Source organism: Helicoverpa zea, chromosome 24 (genome assembly GCF_022581195.2).
Source record: "Helicoverpa zea isolate HzStark_Cry1AcR chromosome 24, ilHelZeax1.1, whole genome shotgun sequence".
In the NCBI taxonomy this organism is placed as follows: Eukaryota; Metazoa; Arthropoda; class Insecta; order Lepidoptera; family Noctuidae; genus Helicoverpa; species Helicoverpa zea.
This window is the reverse complement of record NC_061475.1, coordinates 408,917-431,460: the sequence shown is the minus strand read 5'-3', so window position 1 is coordinate 431,460 and position 22,544 is coordinate 408,917. Positions and strand designations below refer to the sequence as shown.

The 22,544-nt window shown below is 36.8% G+C and overlaps 1 protein-coding gene across 1 annotated transcript in view; it reads left to right on the top strand.

Annotated features, from left to right (window-relative positions):
• The window catches only part of LOC124642299, a 169,673-nt gene that overhangs the window by 2,243 nt on the left and 144,886 nt on the right, over positions 1 to 22,544 (top strand). The window contains exons 2-3 of the mRNA XM_047180665.1: positions 20,189 to 20,417; positions 22,197 to 22,334. Of these exons, the coding sequence (XP_047036621.1) occupies positions 20,415 to 20,417; positions 22,197 to 22,334 (141 nt within the window). The 5' untranslated portion in view covers positions 20,189 to 20,414. The remainder of the gene's footprint in view (positions 1 to 20,188; positions 20,418 to 22,196; positions 22,335 to 22,544) is intronic.

The following is a 22,544-nucleotide window of genomic DNA, read 5'->3' as shown; positions in this document are numbered from 1 at the left end:
AATTCTTTTTGCCTTAAATTAATGGGCGACATAGAATTAACCATAAATATCCGTAGAACGAAGTTTTTATCAAGTAGACTATTTGTCAGGCTTGCAATGGCCGACGCAGAGATACAGTCGCGTAGTCAGTCACATTTTACTCATATTGATGCCCTAGGAATAGAGGAAAATTCTTAAAGTTAGATGCGACTTGTTCTGGGCTGGGTGAGATGACATTATTTATGTTCAGTCTTATGAGACCCAGGCCCCAGGAGGATTTGGGGTCCAGGTAGGTAGGTACATCTTCCATCTTATTTATACTATGCCTCTTAGGTACTGCACCCAAAGAGAAAAACGTAATCCTTTGCAGTTCCGAATGTCGTGCGTCAAAGAAACACTTTTTACATTCCCGGAATTCTTTTTGCCTTAAATTAATGGGCGACATAGAATTAACCATAAATATCCGTAGAACGAAGTTTTTATCAAGTAGACTATTTGTCAGGCTTGCAATGGCCGACGCAGAGATAAACCCATAGTTGGCTGCACTCGCCGTTTATTGCTTTTGCTGAAGGCAGGACGAGCTGGCTAGCCGCGCTCTTACTAAGATTTGTTTCTACGGTATTACAAAATGGAATTCACGAACAAACGTTACCTGAAAAGCTTGCTGTAAAGAGAAGCTCTTATACGAAATATTGCAAGGAAAGGCAAGACTTTTATTCTAACTCTCCCATAACGGGCCTGCTGGAAGAAATTTCATTAGAGATAAGCTGTGCCCTTGTACAATTTTTTCTATTATTTATTATTGTTTGAGTTTTTATGTGTAACAACTGTTAAATAAATAAATAAATAAACAATTTAGGTTAAGTATAGATTTTTAAATTGTGCATAGCAAAATCAAGATACCTAGGTACTTACCTATGTATTTTCGTCTTTTGAATATGTTTTCAAAATAATCTTGTTGTAATATAAAACTCTAATTCTGCAAGCTCAAACTCAATCAATGACATTCTACGTAATCAGCTTTACAACCCTGTCCATGAAAATCAAATATTTACCTACTTCATTTTCAGCTTGAACCAAACGCATACTTACTACAATGCGTTTACAGACTTTCTAGAGCTTTAAACAATTAAACATTTCCAGTACAAAACGCTACCTTCAGTGCTTTATTCAACAAAATCCTGCAAACTCGAGCTTTGTGAAGAGCTCGTAAAATAAAACTTTGTGAACTACCTAATGAAGATTAAAAGGAACTGTAGGAAATGGTGCCGGTCACTCTAATTAATTAGAATTTAAGTGACGAGAGAGAGACAGGAATAAAGCCCTTGTTTTCCCTCCCTCGAATAAGTCATTTTACCTCCCGAGCGGTAATGAATGTCTTTGTAGGATTATCTGAAGAATTATGATTCAGTGTAAACAGGGTTCTATCTATTAGAAGATTTCCCATGGTTAGCAGATGTTTGGTTTGGAGAATTCGGTTTTTGTCAACTCTCAGGGAATAAAGGGATAGGTTAATTGGACAAATACTCAAAGGGACAGGAAATGGGATGCCTTCCGTTGCCAAGGGGTTTTGTAGATTAAGAAGGGTTGCAGTAAGTGGTTCACCTATTAGTAACAACGATAGTATATGTACGGTTTATACGCATTATATAAACTGTACATATACTTACTTATATCTTCGGTATTAAGACGTAGCTATAAGACAGTAAAAGGGGTCGCTACTGTCGGAAATTAGATGAAGCATTCATGATTCATATCTTGTTAAAGTCATCCGAGCGTGAGAAAGAATTTCGGTTTACAAACTCTGAGGTACGTAATTAAAAAAGTTGGCAAATTCTGTGAAATGAACAAAAGGGCCTTATCTACCTACAGAGACACAATTCAACGTACACAGCTGTAGATATTCCAATACAAAACCCCAGAAAGTGGCCGATATATTTTACAATGAAAGCTCGAAAACTCATTTCGACAAATTCGTTCGTTCGCGTGGATCGGACCCTCGGCTAAGCCTTTGAAAGTTTTCATTACTTCCGCGCGATATTACGCGGATAACTTGGAATCTATATCGGTTTCCTCGACCCTGGCTTCAGGAAGCCGAGATAAATAAAATGCTAATGCGTTTATGGTTGGAAATGGCAGTCGTCCAACACTTGGGAACACGATATAACCGAGACAGCAGAGTTGGAATTACTGCATCGTTCGTTTGTGGTTGTTTCCATAATTGTTTTTATTACTGACTAGTTTTTGACCCTGGTTTCACCCTCGTCCAGTTAAGTTATATCTTACTAAAAGTAGCCTATAGCCTTCTTCTTTGATTTGGCTTTTATTATTAAGCACCAAAGATGTTTTCCTGATATGAGAGTGTTCAAGCAAACTCACTCTTCACCGTTATAACATTAGTGTAGATAGTTTTTTTTGTATCTCGGTTGTTTTTTTCAATGGAATGAGCAGAGTCTTTATATTTTCATTGATCGACCCGTGCGGCTTTACCACAAGCTCCTTCTTTTGAGATTACTCTATACTTATTTATTGTAGGACGTCAACGTAATCAAATCTTAAACGTCTTGGCAAATCATAAGAGGCTCATTACGGTACTGCTTCAACAAAGAGATCGCATGCATACAGAACGGAACTGGCCATAAGTTCCCAGTCATCTGTAGCTTAGAACTTCGCAGAGAGCACTTCTCAGAACTTCGTGATGAGTAAAATTTCCTGATCACTTCTCTGCTGTGACAGATTGACGTCGTGTTTGTGCACTTGTGCCTTGTTCTCGTGCATAGTTTGTTAGTTTGTGTTGGTATTACATTGCCAAGTTGCTGACCAACTAAACTTTCTTGCAGAATAAACCATAGCACATGTGACGAAGAAAAAATTCTTATAAATGCGAAAACGTTTTTTTGTCATGTTCTCACTTCAAAACGGCTGGAATTATTATAGAAAATTATAGAATGAAGACGTGGATAGGCTTTATTTATCGGGATACCGTACGTAGTTTCCTCTGGACGCGCACGAATTCGCAGGCAAAATCAAGTTTTGAAATTAACTCGGAACGTATTTACTTACAAAATTGCTCGCAAAACCTTTCCATAAATGCATCAGCTATTTGCGCATCGCATTACTGAAAGATGTACTACATCAATGTCATGTGTTCATAAATTGTGCAACGCTCTGACTTCATCGCTATTCGCTTTTCACGAGGGAGTTATGCTCATCAATCTATTGAAATTCAGCTGCAATCGAAAGCTCGATGGATATTATATCGGTGAACAAACATTAGTTTGCGTCATTAGCAGTAGTTGTTTTGATAGTGATAGTTTTAATGTGTATATTAACTATCACTAGCTGTTTCCTGTGGTTCCACCTGTGTCCTGAGGCCACTATTCTGCAACACCGCTATACGCATAACACAAGCCAATATTATTTAGGATCAACCATTTTTTTATCGATTCAGAAGTTTTGGACTGAAAGCGCGACAGACAGAGTTGCCATCACAGTTATAATGTTAGTAAAGATTTCAGCATATGCTCATCATGATCATATTTTTCAATCAGGAATGCAATTCGTCAGATTGGAAATAGCAAGATTAATCTCCAAAGAGCTTGTCGGCACATAATCAACATTCCGGAATAGATCGAAGCAAAAAATATCGATATCGAGTGCCAAAATGTTGAGTATGCGAATTTTAGGTATACATCAAAAACTAAATAAAAAGTTTATAAAGTTGTCCTTTCACCACTTAAACTACTAGTAGATAAAGTTTTCACAAGCATATCAGAAAAAACGGAAAGCTGACCAAAAGATAACGGCTCGTATAATTTTATTGACAAACTCGGGTAGTTTGGAAGCCAGTCAACTCGACGCTAAAGAAATAGGAATAGCTGTACCTAATGGTAATGAGCATGGAGTGGTCAACGGTTGGTCAATCTGTATGATACGGCAGTCACACGTCACGTCGTGATTGGACAAAGGCTTTATGTTGCTAGTTCCTGATTGGTATAGATATTTGTATACCACGAAATTCATGTTGGTTGGCGTACCTCTAGTTTGTACGAACAAGGTAAGTAATTGTTTCAGGTGCCGCATTCAATCCAAAAGATGTTTTCTCTCGTATGAGTCTCAATCTCGCTAAAGGGCAGACATTAATAAACCAGCTTTTGCCAGCGGTTTTGGCCGCTTCCGGAAATAACTATTTCCCGTATCCGGATAAAGAGTTGCCGATAAAGAATTAAAATCCATTGAGTAATTTTTTTGTGAATAAAAACAAACATCCATAGTAAAGAAATACATCAAACTTTTGCAAAAAAACCTTTCAAGGATTGCACATCATTTATTATACTCATATCAAACTTACTCCAATCCAAATCGTCCTTGACTTAGCGTTTCTTATGACACTCCTTGGCTTCAATATTGAAGAGTCATGCTGCGGCAAAAACTATCGTCTCCGAATAAATAGAACTAGCTGCTGATTGATTGTATGACTCAGCATTGTGTGCATACTAGCTTCTGCCCGCGGTTTCACCCGTGTCCCGAGGAAACTGCATACTTTCCGGACATGAATAAAGCATATGTTATTCTAAGTTATACTGCCAAAGCCTATACTTGTGTTTTGTTGAACACGCGAAGGATCGAGAGGTGGAGAGACGAGCTGCGAGGGCTGAGGTATCTTTCTTTCTTTTTCTTTCAGTGATGGGACAGTTCAGGCTAGAAAAAAAATGCCAAGATGCATCATAATCCATCCAGTAGTTTTGGTAAGAAAGAGGAACAAATATCCATGCATACAAAAACGCATTTATAATATTGGAAAGATTAACTATAGTACTCTATTCCACGAACGAATTCTATTTGCCTTCAGTATTTTATATTTGCAAATTAAATTCCTTTGCGTTCGAAAAGAAATAATTAAATTGAATAGTCGATGTCTTGGTCTATTTGATATTGCTGATTGCTACGTTCGGAATGAATGGAAAATATTGTGTGCGATCCAGTGCTATTAATGAGCTTTATAATGCAGTATGATTGGACTGTCATTTCTCTCGGAAATTATGAAATGAAGGTATATGTTTTCCTATTTGATAAGGAATCATTATGTCCTTGCTTTTCAAATTAAAGCCTATGTTTTGCATAGTAATGAAATTGTTTATTGACGGTTTCCCGACGCAGCACGGATAAAAATGATCCTATGTCCTTTTCAGGCTCTCTATTCTAGGTAAACCAAGTTCAATAGTTTTGTGACACACACAGATAACGAGTCACTTTCGCATTTTTAATACATATTAGCAAAGGTACGAGTCGATTGGAATCTTCCTTTATTTTCGAAAAATATAATTGTTCATTTCAAATTAGTCAGTAAGCAATTTTCAGTTCAACCGAGCGAAACAATAATCACTTAACAGGCCCTCTGAACAATATTTTCTTTGAAAGTAACTGAAAAGTCCCTTTTTTCTCCAATTTGAATGTAATTTATTCAGTATCAAGTTTCAGTCCCTAGGGCCTTGTGAAAGCCGAGAAGGGCTTCCAGTAATTATCTAGCTTCTTGCGATTACCTACTAATTGTCTCAGTTTAACAAGTTAGGAGTTCTGTTTCAAAATGCAAGTGAATTTTGCTTTTTTGGTGTCAAAATAAGGGAGTCACAGTATGAAGTAACGGGTTGTTCGGGTAGCTGGGTTGAGGAGGTTAGGTAGGCAGTCGCTCCATGTAAAATATTGGTTCTTATAGTTGGGAAAAGGTTAGGCTGATTAATGTTTTTTCTTTATTTTTTAATGCAACTTTTACGCATAGCGTATGCCAGCTCCATGGTACCCTAAACATTCATAAAATAATCATAAAGGCTGATAATGTTTATAAGAGTGTAGTATATATTTGCATTATAGTTTTTATTCTTTACAATAAGAGACTTTCTACAACAAGCCACTAGAAATTCAAATTTTTAATACAACAGCCAAAATATTAATTCTCTATCATAAAATTGCGTATTCTGTAAAATTACTTATTAAAATATCTCCGTTACAGTAGGCAGTTGCTTCGGGGACAAATGTTTCACCCTTCTGGCTTCCCGCGGGAAATGTCGGGGAATTTACATGTAAATACAGAGTTATTAAAATAAAGGTTTTTCAGCCCGAGGCGAGTTTATTTCGGGGTCGTGCGCTCACTGAAATAGGCTGTCTCGTCTTAATTTTATTTTGGTGGCTGCTTTTTTATTTTTTGTTGTTTTTAAGTGGCGCTGGGGGTATGTTTTTTTGAAGAGAAATAATTGTTGTAGACATTGTAATGGCTGAAAAATAATATGAACTGGGAATAAATTTTGGTGCATTTGTAGATCATTATTGTTTTCCCTGAAGGAGCCAGTACGTTCAGTTACAAGTTTTTTTATGTGTTTGAGACTTTCGAAGCTCGGAGAAACTTATTATGACATAGAATGGGGATTCACGGTTGGATAATGCCAAGCGCTGCTTACCCTGTGGTCTGCCCGTACTGTTACCTATCCTCGGGCTCCTATACTTACATACCTACTTACATTTAATTATTCTAACACAATGCATGGAAACACCAAAGTAAACATGAACACGCTAAAGCATTGTTCGATAAACAATACATACGTATGTACCTATGGGTATCTATATACCAACCTAAGTAACATGCATACATTATACACATTGGTAGGTAGGTAAGTAGGTACGTGTATTTAAATATGCACATACATGCCTTGTAGGTACAAAGAGCTATATTTATATTATACCTGCTACTGGTCAGCTAGTTACCGCAGGTACCCAAAACAATATTTTTTTGCTTTCTGCATGCAACGAGATATTACCTACACAATGCCATTCATCCTTTTGATTGAAGTTTTACGATTGATCCTCTTCTGCGTTTAAGACAAATTAAAAGAAATTCACTTTATTAAAGTTACAAACATGTCTTGTTAACACTCCTTGACAAACAATAAAAATATGAAACGTAATGAATAATCGTTAGTAAGTAATTCATTACATCACAAGCAATGATATTTAGCCAATTAGGCTTTGCGTTAGTTTACACAATACAGTCAGGAAATTGCTTCGGTAATTACCAAATGAATGCAGCGTTCTAATTAGCCAATTGATTTGATAACCACATCATTTAGTTACACTGCACTATTATATTGTTTATGTAAATCTTGATAAGAATGTATTATTGAGCAATATACAACGTACATTTTAATGTATGAAATACTTTATCATTGTTGTATTCTGTGTCGTCAAGAAAGTACATAAAAATTATAGGAAGAAAGACACGTGAAAAAGTAAAATTAATTGCTTTTTTGGTGATCTATTTTATTGTCATCATTAATCAAGTATAATTTTGAGGATTTTCCATTGTAATTATGGTAAGTCCTGTTATTTACTTGAGTACAATTTTCCTTTTGTTCCTTAACATTTCTGCTTACATTGACAAAGTTCGATATTAACAAAAAACTTTTCCGAGTGGATTGGCAACCGCTATAAAAAACTCGTTGAGTTCTCGTCGCCCAATGGCTCGAGTAACATTCTCGAGTATCGTCGCAAAAGGTTTCAAGTAACTTCAGGGAAAACAGATTTCTGAAACTGAATTTTCCTCGTGACTGTACCTACCTATGAAAATTTTCATGTCGGTTCTTGAGATGGGAATTTTTGTTTGCATTTTAAAGATTTGGGTGCGTAGGTATTGTTATGAGTGTAATATTTTCCTTACCTTAGAAAAACTCTTGACTTCAGATTACAATTTGAAAACGGTGTTATTTATCAGTAGCAAAAAAGCGATTTTTGCAGTTATTGACCTACGTCTATTTTCCATTTGGGTAATATTCGTAAGTTTGTAAGCCTTTAAGCAGACAAAGTCAAAGTCAAAGTCAAAGTCAAAGTATTTATTATTTGTAAAACATAGGTATAAAATAAAATGAAGATCTTAAAGTTAAAATAGTACAATAACATTTTTCTATAGAAATTGTAGCTTTATTTTGGCAGTTTCTGATTGATACTCACGTATGAAATATCTATGTGTTACCTACTTTTATGTATCTATATCATGTAACAGAATAGATACGAAATAAGATTTTCTATTACAAAAGAAAAACTTTGACCTGTCAGCGTGTCTGGATTTCCATTAAAAAGAACACTGCAGCTGGGGCTTACATTTTTTCTGCATTCTATTTTTATACTGACGCAAATAAAATCTCTTTAGAAAATCTAGCCTTATTAATTTATAACGATCCCTATAACCGCTTCATAGTAATAAAATTCTTCAGCTTTTAATTTTTAATGTAATAAATACTGCTCTTTTATGCTTTTAAAGTAGCGAAGCGAAATTATTGGAACAGGGCAGGGAGACTCCAGCTTGCTGTAGGTAATAAAATCTAATATTAATTGTTTTTTACCTATTCATAATACTCTTATTTATTGTGCGTTGTAAAGTTTTACTTTTCTTTCTCACTATCAGTGAAATTGCAAACTATTGATTACCTCGTCTAAATACAAATTAGATACCATACCATTTTTACCCCTTACATTATAATTATCTGACAGATAAACCCAATCGCTTTTCATACTGATAAAACACTTGTCCCCTCACGTTTTAATGTCCCCATGGTGATAACATTCCCACTTTTTTCATTCTGACTAAAGCCCATTATGCTCCTTCTGAAGACTCAATACTCAATGACTTTATTGCATTCCATAATGTGTACAGGCTGGTGGGTAAAATTAAAAGAAACAATTATGGACCCTGTCGGGCACAGCAAAGTTAGTTTTTAGAGGAGAGGACGAAGAGCGCTTTTTAAACATAATAATATTGAATTAAATGTAGACAATCTTATTATATTTAGATATTTGAGTAGGTATTATTTCTGTGTAGATTTATTTACATTTTACTTATTTATTATTTATTAAATTTATATTCGTTTATTTATATATTATTAATTTATATTATAAATATTCTATATTATGTATTAATCGTTATTATACTTCGGCCGTTCAGAGAATGCGTTCCTGACACCTATCAGTTAGTCACGACTAGTGATGGGCACAACATAACACTGAGTTCGTTACCGTTCCTTCAAAATGAACCGCCGCATTATTTTAAGATTATTTTCGTTTTAAATTGGCGGAATCATTTGTTTTATATTTTAGTTATTTAAGTGGAAACCAAAAAAAGGTAATATTCATATAATAAAATTGTTTTATTTATTCTTTGTTACAAGTACATTGAATTGAATGTGCGAACAGAATATTAATCAGACTCCGATTTGCTTGAGGAGGTGGTGTCTTCATCATCATCTTCGCCTACATGTATAATTATATTATTATCAATAACAGAATCAATCCTGATATCTCGGTCTAACAAAAGCCGGGTAATCAAATAAAAACAGATCGAAAACACTTGAAAAACGTGGTCTATGCGCACGAAACGACAACGGACGACTGTTTTAGCGTCACAAAATGGCGGCCCATAACGCCATTTGGGGTTACCATTTTTAATCTAAGTATAAAAATGCGGTTTGGTCATAGTTTTATTTTTATATTTCATAAACGTTATAATTAAGTCTTATAGTCCATTATTTTCCAATTCTTAAAAAGAAAATCAAAACGTATTATTTTATATTATAACTGTATAAGAACAGATTACGATACTTGCCTGTTATTTTTAGCACAGCACTACAAAATATAAACCGCTGACATAACCTTGTAATAGCGCAGTATAGATTTAGAAAAATATTGTTTACCAAGTTATTTGACACTCAGTTTGGCACAAAATTATAACATTCATTGATTATTGATATAATAATGTTGTTTTAATGCTCCTCAATTGTTAAAACGGTAAACAACCAGCAAAAATATTTTTATCGTAACTGCAACGCCATTGCAAAGTTACGTCGTCAGTTCAATCGCGACGTGTCAGGAACGCATTCTCTGAATGGCCGAACTATAATTATTTTATTTATTTATATTTATTTATAAATTAGCTGTAGTTTTTTTTTTTATTTATGGCTCAATAGTAAGAATTTAATTAAAGGTATTGCACGGTTAGTAAGGTAAATAAATTGATATATTAAGTACTGCTTGTTTATTCCAGTTATCCTAGTTTCCCTAGTTGTATTTATCTTTGAAATATTCGTCAATTGTGTAGTAGCTTTTATCTAAGAGAAATCGTTTTAGTTTATTGGTAAATATATTATTTGATTCAGTGTTTTTTATGTATTCTGGTAATTTATTGTAGATTTTAATGGACGTAACAAACGCACTAGAGGAATGCATATTTAATCGTGAGGTTGGTAGATTGAGTCTATTTCCATGTCTAAGTTTGTGTTTTGTTTGGATGTCTGCTCTTTTACTGTAGAATTGTGGGTGCTTCCTTACAAATTTGCAAATTTCAAATATATAGAGGCAGGGTAGTGTTAAGATGTTTAGTTTTTTGAAATGTGGTTTACATGAGTCGGTGTCTTCAATGTTGGTTAATATTCTTATAAGTTTCTTCTGTATTGTAAATAGTGAAGGTGCGTCTGTACTGTTTGTGACCTTTGTGTACGGTAGACTGCACATCAGTGGTAACTGTCATGCACCTTAACTCAATAGTAATAAGTATGATTTTCCTATAAAACTGTTACCACTGACTGACTTGACTGTACCAGGGCCGCGGTAACTCTTTCGAACAATCCCGCAGCCCTGGCAGGGATGTCTCCACTTTATCCAGTATATCGACTTGTCCCTACCGAACAAAAAAACCAATTAGTACAATGTAGAATTACGATCTTTTCTCCTAATTAGCTGTAATGAAGTTTTACTCGCAACAGGGTGCAATAACCGAATAGAATCGAATCGACTAATTGAAATCGATTGATAACATTAACGATATTGCTCGCTCGACTAATTCTGGTAATTGATACGTAAATATACAAGTTAATTGTTTGTCGCTTTTAATAGTGTTCATCTATCAATATTGATTTACCTTCAGCTACTATTAGTAGCACGCCAAATATTTGTAAATATAGTGAAAGTGATTAATTAGGAAAGCTTAGCCTTTTGCGAATTATATTTCGTAGTTGGCTTCAATTATTTATAATAGTAATGTTGTCATCAGGCCCGCCGCTAGCTGTTTGTTCGCCCGCGTGCAAAACCAATTATGCCGCCCTACGACTACATATTATACTGGGTTTTGTCAAAAAATATATAAGGGGGGGGGGTCCAGGGGGTCCGGACCCCCCCGCCCATTCATATCCATTTTACTTGTCCAACAGAAAAAAATATGTACATGCACCGCTCTGATTGCAGAAAACGCACTTCCTTTTGGATACATAAATATTGCAATAGGTACATAACATATATTACACGTAACTTTTATTAACTTGAAATGCTCTAAGTCTTAGAGTAACCTAAGAAGTCCTGGGTTAGCCCATAAGCAGACTTAGCAATTGCTTAGGGCATCAATGCAGTGCAATCATTACCCAAGTTGCCCCTATGTATTGAAAGATTGTGATTAATGGGTAGGTACCAACATAACGTATATCAAAGTGCTTAGAACAGATTATGGGTAACTTAAACTAACGAACTTAAATATCTATAGCAATGTTTAATTTCAGTAAAATATGGTATTAATGGTTTTTGGTGGGTTTCCCGTTGAAAAAGTCAACGCACGAGACATATTTCATATGTAAGGAAGCGCGAGCGAAGCGAGCGCGAAATTTTTTTAGTCTAAGGACACAAAATAAATAAAAACCATAAATAAAACAAAGCAAAGTCAAAAAGTAAGATATGCACAGAAATGAAATGCAAATGTACATGAAGCCGCGAGCGAAGCGAGCGCGATTTTTTCCTTAGTTTTCATGAAGTAAACATATCATAAAAAGCCAAAGTGAACAAAAAGCTATAAGGCCTCGGCCTCAAATTTTGCGGGCAGCGGGGCGGCAGCGGCGGCGGCGCGGGCGGTCACCAAGTGCACCGCTCGTTGCCGGCTCCCGCGCTGCTGTATTCGAGGGCCGGTCCATTTGATTATACGCGTAAGATCCTGCCGCTCCCGCGCCTCCGCCGCTGCCGCCCCGCTGCCCGCAAAATTCGAGGCCGAGGCCTAAACGACGTGCGCGAAAAATGATTTTTCGGAATTGAATGCCTCAACAATTAAACAAAGATAAATTGCGATCAGTGCCGGTTTTAACTCTACCAGCGCCAGGGCCAGGGCGAGATTTCTACGGCGCCCTCCAACTGCAATTGTAGCCCATACGAAAAACAGAGACGTATGTAGTTAGCGATTGTTTTATTAGTTCCGCCGCCTATGCTATTAAAAAGATCCGTCTAATCACCGATGTGGACACTGCCAGAATAGTTTATTTTAGTTACTTTCATAGTTCAATGACGTATGGGATCCTCCTTTGGGGAAACTGTGCGGATGTTGAGACTATATTTATTTTACAGAAAAGAGCTGTTCGAGCCATTTATAATCTGGGTCCAAAAGTTTCTCTCAGAGAGAAATTCAAAGAAATAAATATTCTGACTGTTGCCTCTCAATACATTTTTGAAAATTTAATGTACGTACGTAAAAACATAACTGACTTTGTTCAAATGTCAGATGTTCATAGCATAAATACTAGGAATAAACATAATCTTGCTGTACATGCTACTCGCCTCCACAGAGTAAGCAACTCGTTCATGGGTCAATGTATACGCTTTTACAATAAACTTCCCAAAGCGGTTCGTGATTTGCCTATCAAGAAATTTAAAAATCATATAAAATCCAAACTTTTGAAAAAAGGATATTACAAAATATCTGATTATTTAAATGATAAAAAAGTATTATTGTGAATGTGAGTATCGTGTATGCGAGAAACATTATATATTCTTATAACATAAATACTGTCTGGCGGGTTTGAGTATTTTTGAATGGCCTACGCAAATGTTCTGCAGATCTGGTATCGTCGTGTGACAGGTCGTTGAGCTCCCTAAGATATGGTTTGAGCTACACGACGACTGATGCATGCGTGCCGTCTGTTGGGACTGGTCAGCTCCAGCCTGATGTGGCTCTTTCCTCAAAAGGCCATTCGAGACCGCGTACATGGTGACACTCACACATGATATTACTTGATTTATAACATGTTTGGACTTTAAAAGAGACTATGACCCTTGAGTTTGTTTCGGCGTTTCTTCTCAGGGATCAGTCAGTTAGGAAATGCCGACCTCAGCGTTCTTAAAATGACGTGTAAAAGTGATGTAATGTCCAACTTGCAAAATAAACGATTTCATTTCATTTCATTGCGCGAGCGAAGCGAGCGCAAATATTTTTTTTATAGTTAACAAGTCGAAGCAAAAATTACGTAAAATGTAACCTAATTGTACATAAGTTATTGCTGGTTGGTGAATGCAAAAACACTGGAACATGTCTTCTGATTGCGCGAGCGAAGCGAGCGCGAAATTTTTTGTTATATTTTAGAACTCAAAACAAAAATTACTTAAAATTTTGCCCAAACGTACATAACTCTTTGTTGATGATGGCGGCTATTTATTAAAATTTTGGGACTTAAAGTAGTACCTAGTAAGAAAGTTCATATGGAAACTAGAAGTTACTTTCTTATTGATAAAATAACTTAAAAACGACGCTCCCTTTTTGCTAGGGTAGACTAAAAAAATCTTGAAAAATAAAAACAACTGTAAAGTGAAGCAAGCCCGAAAATGTTTGAGTTTTGGATCACTAAAAGTCCTAAACATATTATGTAATAAAAAGCGACTGTGAAGTGAAGAAGCCGCGAGCGGAGGGAGCGCGAATTCTTTTGAGTATTGGGACATTAAAAGTAGCTATATGTGATAAAAAATCGAAGCGTAAAGTAAGGAAACCGCGAGCGAAGCGAGCGCGAAAATTATTGAGTTTTGGGACATAAAAGTAGTGTTTCTTCGAGAATTTCTCAAATTTAACGCGGAATTAAACACAAATTCGCTTCGGCGCCCCTGAGCCCGCGGCGCCCGGGTTATTCGCACACGCTGCACCATAGGTTAAGATGGCCCTGATGCTATCCATTCATTTGGATACAGTTCTTGTAAGTTGCAATCTTTGATGAAAGGACCATGAGTCAAATTGGGCTCATTGTCCAACAGAGTTATAGCATATGCCGTTGTGAAGGTTTTTGTTTGTACTAAAATTGTTACTATGGGCACTACCTTCAATTCCATGTCAAAAAAAAGATATGAACCTAAATAGGTTTACATATTACGTAGGTATACATTCTGGTTAACAGAAACGAAATGGGTCGAGATGCCATCGCTCAGTATTACTGCTCGTGTCTAACAGGTAGACGCTCAGCAGGAAGTTGTGCTCATATCATTTCAATAATATGGTATCTAAGGTTAGGCAGGCACTCACAATTTAATCCACCGGCAGGATATTTAGACGACATTATTATTGATATTGATTGAAATGTTAACAAAAATAATTGTAACTGTTAGCAGCTGTTTTATTTTTTATGTATACATTAAACCTGGAATTAAAACTAGTTAAAGGTGTTCAATAACAAAACCTACACTGCCATAACAGCACTACTTTTTGCAGAATATTAGTTTATTTATGGTCGGAGAAAAATATTTATAGCAAAATAACCCCATGGATTCTTCGCAAAAATGAGTTTAAATCTTTATATTTACATATATTCAAAGTGGTCTCATCTCTGTTGGTGGGTGAGCCCAGGCTTCATACATTTTTGCCCATGGTCCTTTAAAACAAAAATAGGAGTAACATTCTGATCAAGGATTGGTTGGGGGCGCCTGCGGCGCCCCTTATATCCGGCGCCCTGGGCCGTCGCCCAACTGCGCCCTACCCTAAAACCGCTACTGATTGCGATATCTGACATGGAGGCGCGAGCGCAGCGAGCGCGAATTTTTTTGGGGATGCAAGGGATGAACCCGTCAAAATTGATAGGGGACGACCAAAGCGAGGGCGGCTTTTTCTGAAATTTTATTACTAATCTACTCATCTATTTTTAGTAAAAATAGTTTTACTACGTAATTATGGGTTTATTTTGCCGCCCCCTAAATAGTGCCGCCCAGGGCATTTGCCCCCCCCTGCTCTCTCCCCCCACGCTACGCTAATGGTTGATCTTAAATCGTTTTTAATAATTTTAAATTTTGAAAATGATCAACAGATATAACTGAAACCGGCAGTGTAAGTAATATTCTTAGCGCTATTGCTGTGTTCGGAAATATTGAAATCAAATAATTGGTAAAAAGATATTGTATTTTTTTAATATTACGTGATAGGTCGCTCGATTTGCCGCCCGCGTGCGGTGCACGCCTTGCACGCCCGCTTACGGCGGGCCTGGTTGTCATGTTGTGTCACCAAACATCCCTGATGCGCTACAGAAACGAGGCGCGTTGCGCGTTGTTCAATTTTTGAGTATACCTGACCCAAAGGCTGCATGTGTAGAATGAGGTGCAATATGCTCGGAAGAGAGAGATGTTTATTTGCAAGGAACAACGCGCAAACCTACGGGCCAGCATGTTCGCTCGAATCGACAACGCTCCCCGCTCCCGTTCAATGTGTTTAATAGATATTAGGTTTGAATTTAAGGCTCTCTATTTTAAATTACTTTTGAATTCAAAAACATTGGTATACTAAACACAAAAAGGCTCAATCAATGTTATACAAAAGTATTTTTGTAAATGTGCGGTAAAACTTTCACTTCCAATTAAATGATACCTCTCCTTTTCCAAAAAAGATCGAATTATTATTAAAGTCCCTACTACTTCACAAATAGCTACCGATATCATGAACCAAGCAATCAACTGGAACAATGAGCTTCTTACTTCTTATGTCAAGAAGAAGGAACTTGGAAATGAGCCAGCGAGACCTCGCAGCCTAATTACTCCATCATTAAAGGCCAGCTTAGGAAAACAAACCCAGTTGTAAAAGTATTTAGTACCCTCTGAAGTGCTCATAAGTCTTTATCTCTCACTCTGGATGCATTGGCTACTTAACCTGTAAAAGGTTAAACTTAAGGGATGTATGTGAAAGCTGAAAGGTTGTTTTAAGTTTTTCACTCAAAAATATGGGAACGGATCTTGCTGATACTTGGCACACGCAACTTTACCATGTCTATGATTTATTCCAAAAATATTGGCAGTTTCTAAGGGTTAAGGGTCAATTCCCACTGAAAGAGCAGCGGCCGGCAGCGGCCGTAAGAGCACGGAAAATGTAAGAGCGCGGCGCGGTGCGGCGGGCCGCGCGGCGCCGCGCGGCCCGCCGCGCTCGCGCTCAATCCCTTGCAATTACGGCCGCTGCCGGCCGCTGCCGGCCGCTGCTCTTTCAGTGGGAATTGACCCTAAGGCGCATTCATTTAAGTAACCTATATATTTCTCTATATCGGTTTTACTGTCACAACAATCTTTAATTGGCACCCAGATTAGTTTAGCTACATTAAAGGTTAGCGTCAGGACCGCCGTCACAATTCTCCGATCCTCTCGAAATACATATAGAGAGTTGCTACCTAATTGCTACCAGCTACCATTAGTTGCTACCAATTGCTACCCTCGTGGTTTTGAAGATATTCAGCATCCAAAGGTGACAGCCATTCTGATATCAGGATGGCTGTCACTTTTCCCAGTGTGAAGAAACGGCGCAAAAGTATTGAGTTTTTTTTTCACCCAGAGTTGCTACCTAATTGCTACCCTCCAGAATTAAATTTTGGGCCACAACGATTCCCTGGATAAAAATATATTTAAAAAATGAGTTTTTACGCTCTGCCAAATTAAATTAGCAAGCTGTCAGTTAATACAAATGAGTACTTTTGACGTAGGCGCTATCTATTATAATCCGACAGGTGATATAAATGCGGCCGAAAAGTGAACTAAAGCAAGCCGACATCTTTGAACATCATTTTTGATTAGGTGTATTTATAAATGTTACCTGTTGAATGAAATTTCCCGAAATGCATGAAAAAAGTATTTATTATAATTACCTCAGCCTTCGATTGTTAACCCGAAATAATTTAAAATTTATTAAATCATGTCAGGGTATGATATACACTCTTTTGCAAAAAAAGCGGGCACCTATGCGAAATCTTAGTTTTAAGGACTTTATGTGTGTTTCAAAGGGTTGTAATGATTGTAGTATGTTTCTAGCATCAAAAAGGTTAGCCAAGCATGCGTGAGAGTGTATTCTAAATTTGAATATTTTAAAATTGCAAAAAAATTTGTAAACCTTGTTTTGGACTAATCGCTTACAGAATGTTCGTCGGTGTTTTGAAATTTTTTTAGTCCTTAAAACTAAGATTTCGTATGGGCGCTTTTTTTGCAAACGAGTCTATTTTAAGTCAGTGACTGAAATAAAAATATTTTTTAATAAAATCAATATTGTTTTACTGTGACCAAATCAGTTCATGTTTTACGTAGAGTTGGGTATGATTTTTACACGACTGGCCTTACTGGATGTTTTCGTGTTAACAATCGAAGGCTGAGGTAATTATAATAAATACTTTTTTCATGCATTTCGGGAAATTTCATTTAACAGGTAACATTTCTAAATACACCTAATCAAAAATGATGTTCAAAGATGGCGGCTTGCTTTAGTTCACTTTTCGGCCGCATTTATATCAGCTGTCGGATTATAATAGATAGCGCCTACGTCAAAAGTACTCATTTGTATTAACTGACAGCTTGCTAATTTAATTTGGCAGGGCGTAAAAACTCATTTTTTAAATATCTTTTTATCCAGGGAATCGTTGTGGCCCAAAATTTAATTCTGGAGGGTAGCAATTAGGTAGCAACTCTGGGTAAAAAAAAACTCAATACTTTTGCGCCGTTTCTTCACACTGGGAAAAGTGACAGCCATCCTGATATCAGAATGGCTGTCACCTTTGGATGCTGAATATCTTCAAAACCACGAGGGTAGCAATTGGTAGCAACTAATGGTAGCTGGTAGCAATTAGGTAGCAACTCTCTATATGTATTTCGAGAGGATCGGAGAATTGTGACGGCGCTCCTGACGCTAACCATTAAAGGGTACTAAGATGCTGAAACTAGATTTTAAGGGTAAAATGAGACCCTAGTATTAAGATTTCGCTGTCCGTCGGTCCGTCAAAATAAGCAATCGAAAATAAGCAATTTCCACTTATATACTTTGCTTTACCTAAAACAAACCTGACTTAGTCCAAATCCGACCCACATTCGGCCGGTTTAACTCTTACTTTGACCCTTAAAAATACAAAGTTAACTCAACAGGAAGTCGGTAACAGTTTACAAAGTATTTCCAAAGATTATCGCTGACCTGTCACGTACAAGACTGCAGTCTATCTGACGATGTAACGTGACCGATAGAACACTCCACGTTACTTTTATGACAAACGGCTCGAGGATTATATGTGAATACTAATAATATGGGAATTGATGCTTGTTTGAAAATGTTGGGTAATTTGTCTTGAATATTCTGGAAGATAGAGATTGCCGGAGGGAATGAACGATTTATCACAAGAGAGAGAAATTACTTATATAGTACTGTAGAGTAAGATGTGTGGATGTGGAAGTAGTAAATATGGAGCGATGAAGGTGGCAAATCATTCTTGAGTATTCCTTCTATTTTATTGTTTGGTCTCCACAGTAGCCTGCTCGTTCATTCAATGTGGGCTTTAAACATACTTAACTGAAAGATAAAATTAACCAATTGTTATCATAAAGCATTTATATCTAATCGATCTATGTATGTATGTATTTATATCTATCGAAGGAGCGATCAAACCAACCACCCATTGTAAATACAACTAATATATTTTGTGTATCTTTTGAAACCTAATAGACTCTCCCAGACATGTGTTGCTGGGGAGTTTGTTGCGCCACTTCTTCTTCCCAGCGAAAACACATAAGAAGTGGTGAAGGGCGGGCGTTTTGGGGGCTGTCTTTAGTTTTTGACGTTCGAAAAGTGCTGATTTATTAGCCGTAATATGAATAAACGTTTTTGAGTTTGAGTTATTGTAAGTATATTGTATGTTTGATATGTGATATGGCAGTGTACTTACCACATAATATCACTTGCAACTTCCAAAAACGGTTGCTACAACATTACCTACGTATAAACCTCAGCTCATCTCCAGCACCACATAATATCATCGGAAGCAATACGTGTCACCCCTCATGGGAAATGGGTCAGCTCGGCGCCGCCGGGCGCTGGTGACCTTTCAGGCTTTGTGCTGGCTTCTCATGATGCCGTAGTTTGCTAGCTTTCTATCAGTTACGTCATGCTTATTTGGTTATTGAAGTTTTGGTATATTTTTCGTATTAAGTACTTACGTTAAGTTAGAAAACTGGAAGTGTTAAACTTGTAAACAGTTTTGGCCTAAAATCCAAAAAAGGTCAATTATTGTTTTAGTAATTCAAGGTTACATCCAATACTATTAGATACTCACTACCCCATCGATTAAGGCCAAAGTTCGCCGATAGCATAAAAATGGTGCAAATAAAAATAACGCCCAAGATAATCGACAACATAACGTCAGTTTTCTTGAAACAACTGTTTACTATGTATGAATTTTCACTAACAATTTTCAAAATAAACAGCTAAAAAGAAAACTGCTAAAAAGAAAACTGGTTTCAAAAAGACTTAGGTGGTTTGGGCTTAAGTTTTTTACATTACCTATTACCTGTGCGGTTTTTCTAAGATTCTATGTACTCTAACGCAAAATATTTTTTTTTACATATAAAACAACAACTAACTACCAAAAATCATTGCCAAACCCGCTATTAAAAACAATAACATTTCCCAGAAATTCTTATTACAAAATCTAACCTAAGTTTGCTCAGTAATTGTAATCATAACACTTGCGTGCACGCAATACGGGGCACGTATTTCTGTCCCGATTTACAAACTGTTTGGTAACTCCACGTGCGCCAGAATGTTTTGTTGACTTACCTTCGTTTGGTGCAAAAATAAATGTTTTAGGCCAGTTTTGTTTGGTGTCCTATTTTTTGTGTAATGGTTATTTCTTGTGTGTAAGTTTTGGTTTAGGTTCAAATAGGTGTGTATTATTATTTTTGAGGGTAAAAGTTTTTGGAATAGACTGGTTATATGTTTCAAATATCCATCAAAAGTCGTCTTTTTTATGGAACTCGGCAGCGAAAGAAGCATACCATAATTTTTCCGTAAGCATTATTAGGCAAGCCCCGCAGTCCAGGGTGTACTTCACTTAATTTTCTCCTGAATATGTAATATCTAATTATAACTTTTTGTTTGTTACAGCGTCCCACTACAACGAAACAACACTGCAAAAGTCCAAAAAACTAGAGTAAAGTGAACTAAAATAATGTGCAACGCAACAGTACGATTCTCCGTTCCCGAATCCCGCTCGGTCACCTTCGGCTGTTTCCGTGACAGCTGTCAATGAGACAGCAAGATGGCGGAGAAGGTCAGCTGATCAGAAAGTTGCCCGCGCCAGCCTCGCAGCAAGAGGCGAATTAAGCGCATCATGGTAAGACACTTAATTAACTATAACTATAGCTAATCATCTCCAACAGAGTTCATGACGTCATATCTACATGAGGAAGTTTCTTTAATACCTTGACCCAATTTTCTTCGGAAAAATGTTCAAGTGGCCGGCCGAAGATGCTGGATGTTGTCAAAGTTATAAGTAGCTAATGGAGGGATCTATTGAGCACGTAAATGTCGGCTAAGTGGAAAAGATTAAGTAATAGCTAGTCTTGTATAAGACGCGGTAATGTGGGCTTTGGGGGGATCAAACTTCTGGGCCGACGGGCTTTCCATGTATACCATAATGTTATGTATTACAAAATAGGTAAACATATGTATGACGTTAGAAATATGTAAATTCGTTAGGAGATACTCAAACTTCTTTACCAAACGCGGAGACAAACACACCAATAGATCACTGAGACACAAAAATATGCCGATGCTACCTACCTCCAACATGACACTACACTCCAACAGCCCCTACGTGATGTGCATCAAAATATACAATAAATTGCCCAACAAAATCATGGATGAAATAAGTGACACAAAGTTCATGAACACCCTAAAACAAATTTTAATAAAAAAAGCATACTATACAATCAACGAGTATATTACCGATAAAGAAATAACTTAAGATTAAATAAAAGCAACATATAAAGAAAAATATTTATATTTTAATATAAATAAATACTTAAATAATATACTACATACTACTATAATACATTAAACGCCTTCCTCTCTTCTAACTATTTTGCTGTGCCCATCAGGGTCCATAATTGTGACTACCTCTATTATTTTATATTTTCCACCAAATGTACATTATGGAATGCAATAAACGATATGATATCATATGATATGATATGATGACGTGTTAAAAAAAAATTCAATACTATATTTTTCTGAAACAAAAATGTCCGTTTTACTCTTTTTCACTAAAATACATAAATGTTCTGCATCACATTTACTTCAAGCAGGGATGGCATCTATCATCTTGCCTGTTTCAAATTAGTTTCCTGATCGTGCAAAGTGATATCTGCAGCTTTTCGTAGATCGAAATTACTTTCTCATAGGGGCGTCCTGCACTATGCAATATCGATACAGTTTTACAGTAAAATATTTAATCTTCTTAGAACAAAACTCTTTCAGCTGGAGCAACCATGCGAGTATTATTTCCCTCGAGGTTCCTTCCATTTCTACCGCCAAATAATCTTGTTGCTCGCGTGTTTCCATTCATAATATAACATGAACCAACTGCTTTTGTAAAAGAATGTCTAGCGTATAATGTATTGCAGATAGCAGATAGCTATTATCTATTATTATTTTAGCAAGACGGGCTATGACAAGGAGTTTCATTATATTGTGAAATATATTTCTGCAAAAATGTCTCCAATCTGTATAAGGAAAAAGTTAAGATGTTTTCTTTTTCTTGTTATATGAAAAGGTTTTGGTTTTTATCCCATTTATAGAGTGATTCTTTCTCATTTAAAATATTTGACCGGAGTCAGCATCCACATCCAGTTAAGAAATGAAACTAGCGAAATGAATGTACCACGCATTCACTAACGTATTGTACAAGATTTCCACATCCTGCTCTTTAGGGAAAGTTTCTTCACATACTCAATATTAACAAGAGTTTTCACCACAGTCTGAAGGCGTTTTAGACTTTCCTCCACTTTTCGCTGACCATTAGAGACAGTAGCATTAAAGTCTCTGTGTGTATGTATGTCTAACCCATGGCATCTTTCCTAACTCCGTGGTCTAACCTTACGTTCCTCCACAGCAGGTGTTTGGCGAATGGGCTCAAGTGGAGGTGGTGGAGCTGGTGAACGATGGGTCGGGGCTGGCGTTCGGCATCGTGGGCGGCCGCTCCTCCGGGGTCGTCGTCAAGAGCGTGCTGCCCGGCGGCGTGGCTGACAGGGTATGTATATCATCAGATTTGTTGATTAAGTAGCTTTTATCAGCGGTTTGAGTTTGAGTCCCGTGAGGACTTTTCTACACACCCGGATATGAATATGTAGCCTCCCTTGATAAATAGGCTAGATAGCCTTCTAGATAAAATTCTTACAGGGTTAGATAACCCTGTAAGATTTTTTCAAATCGGATCAGTAATTCCTGAGATTACGTGTTC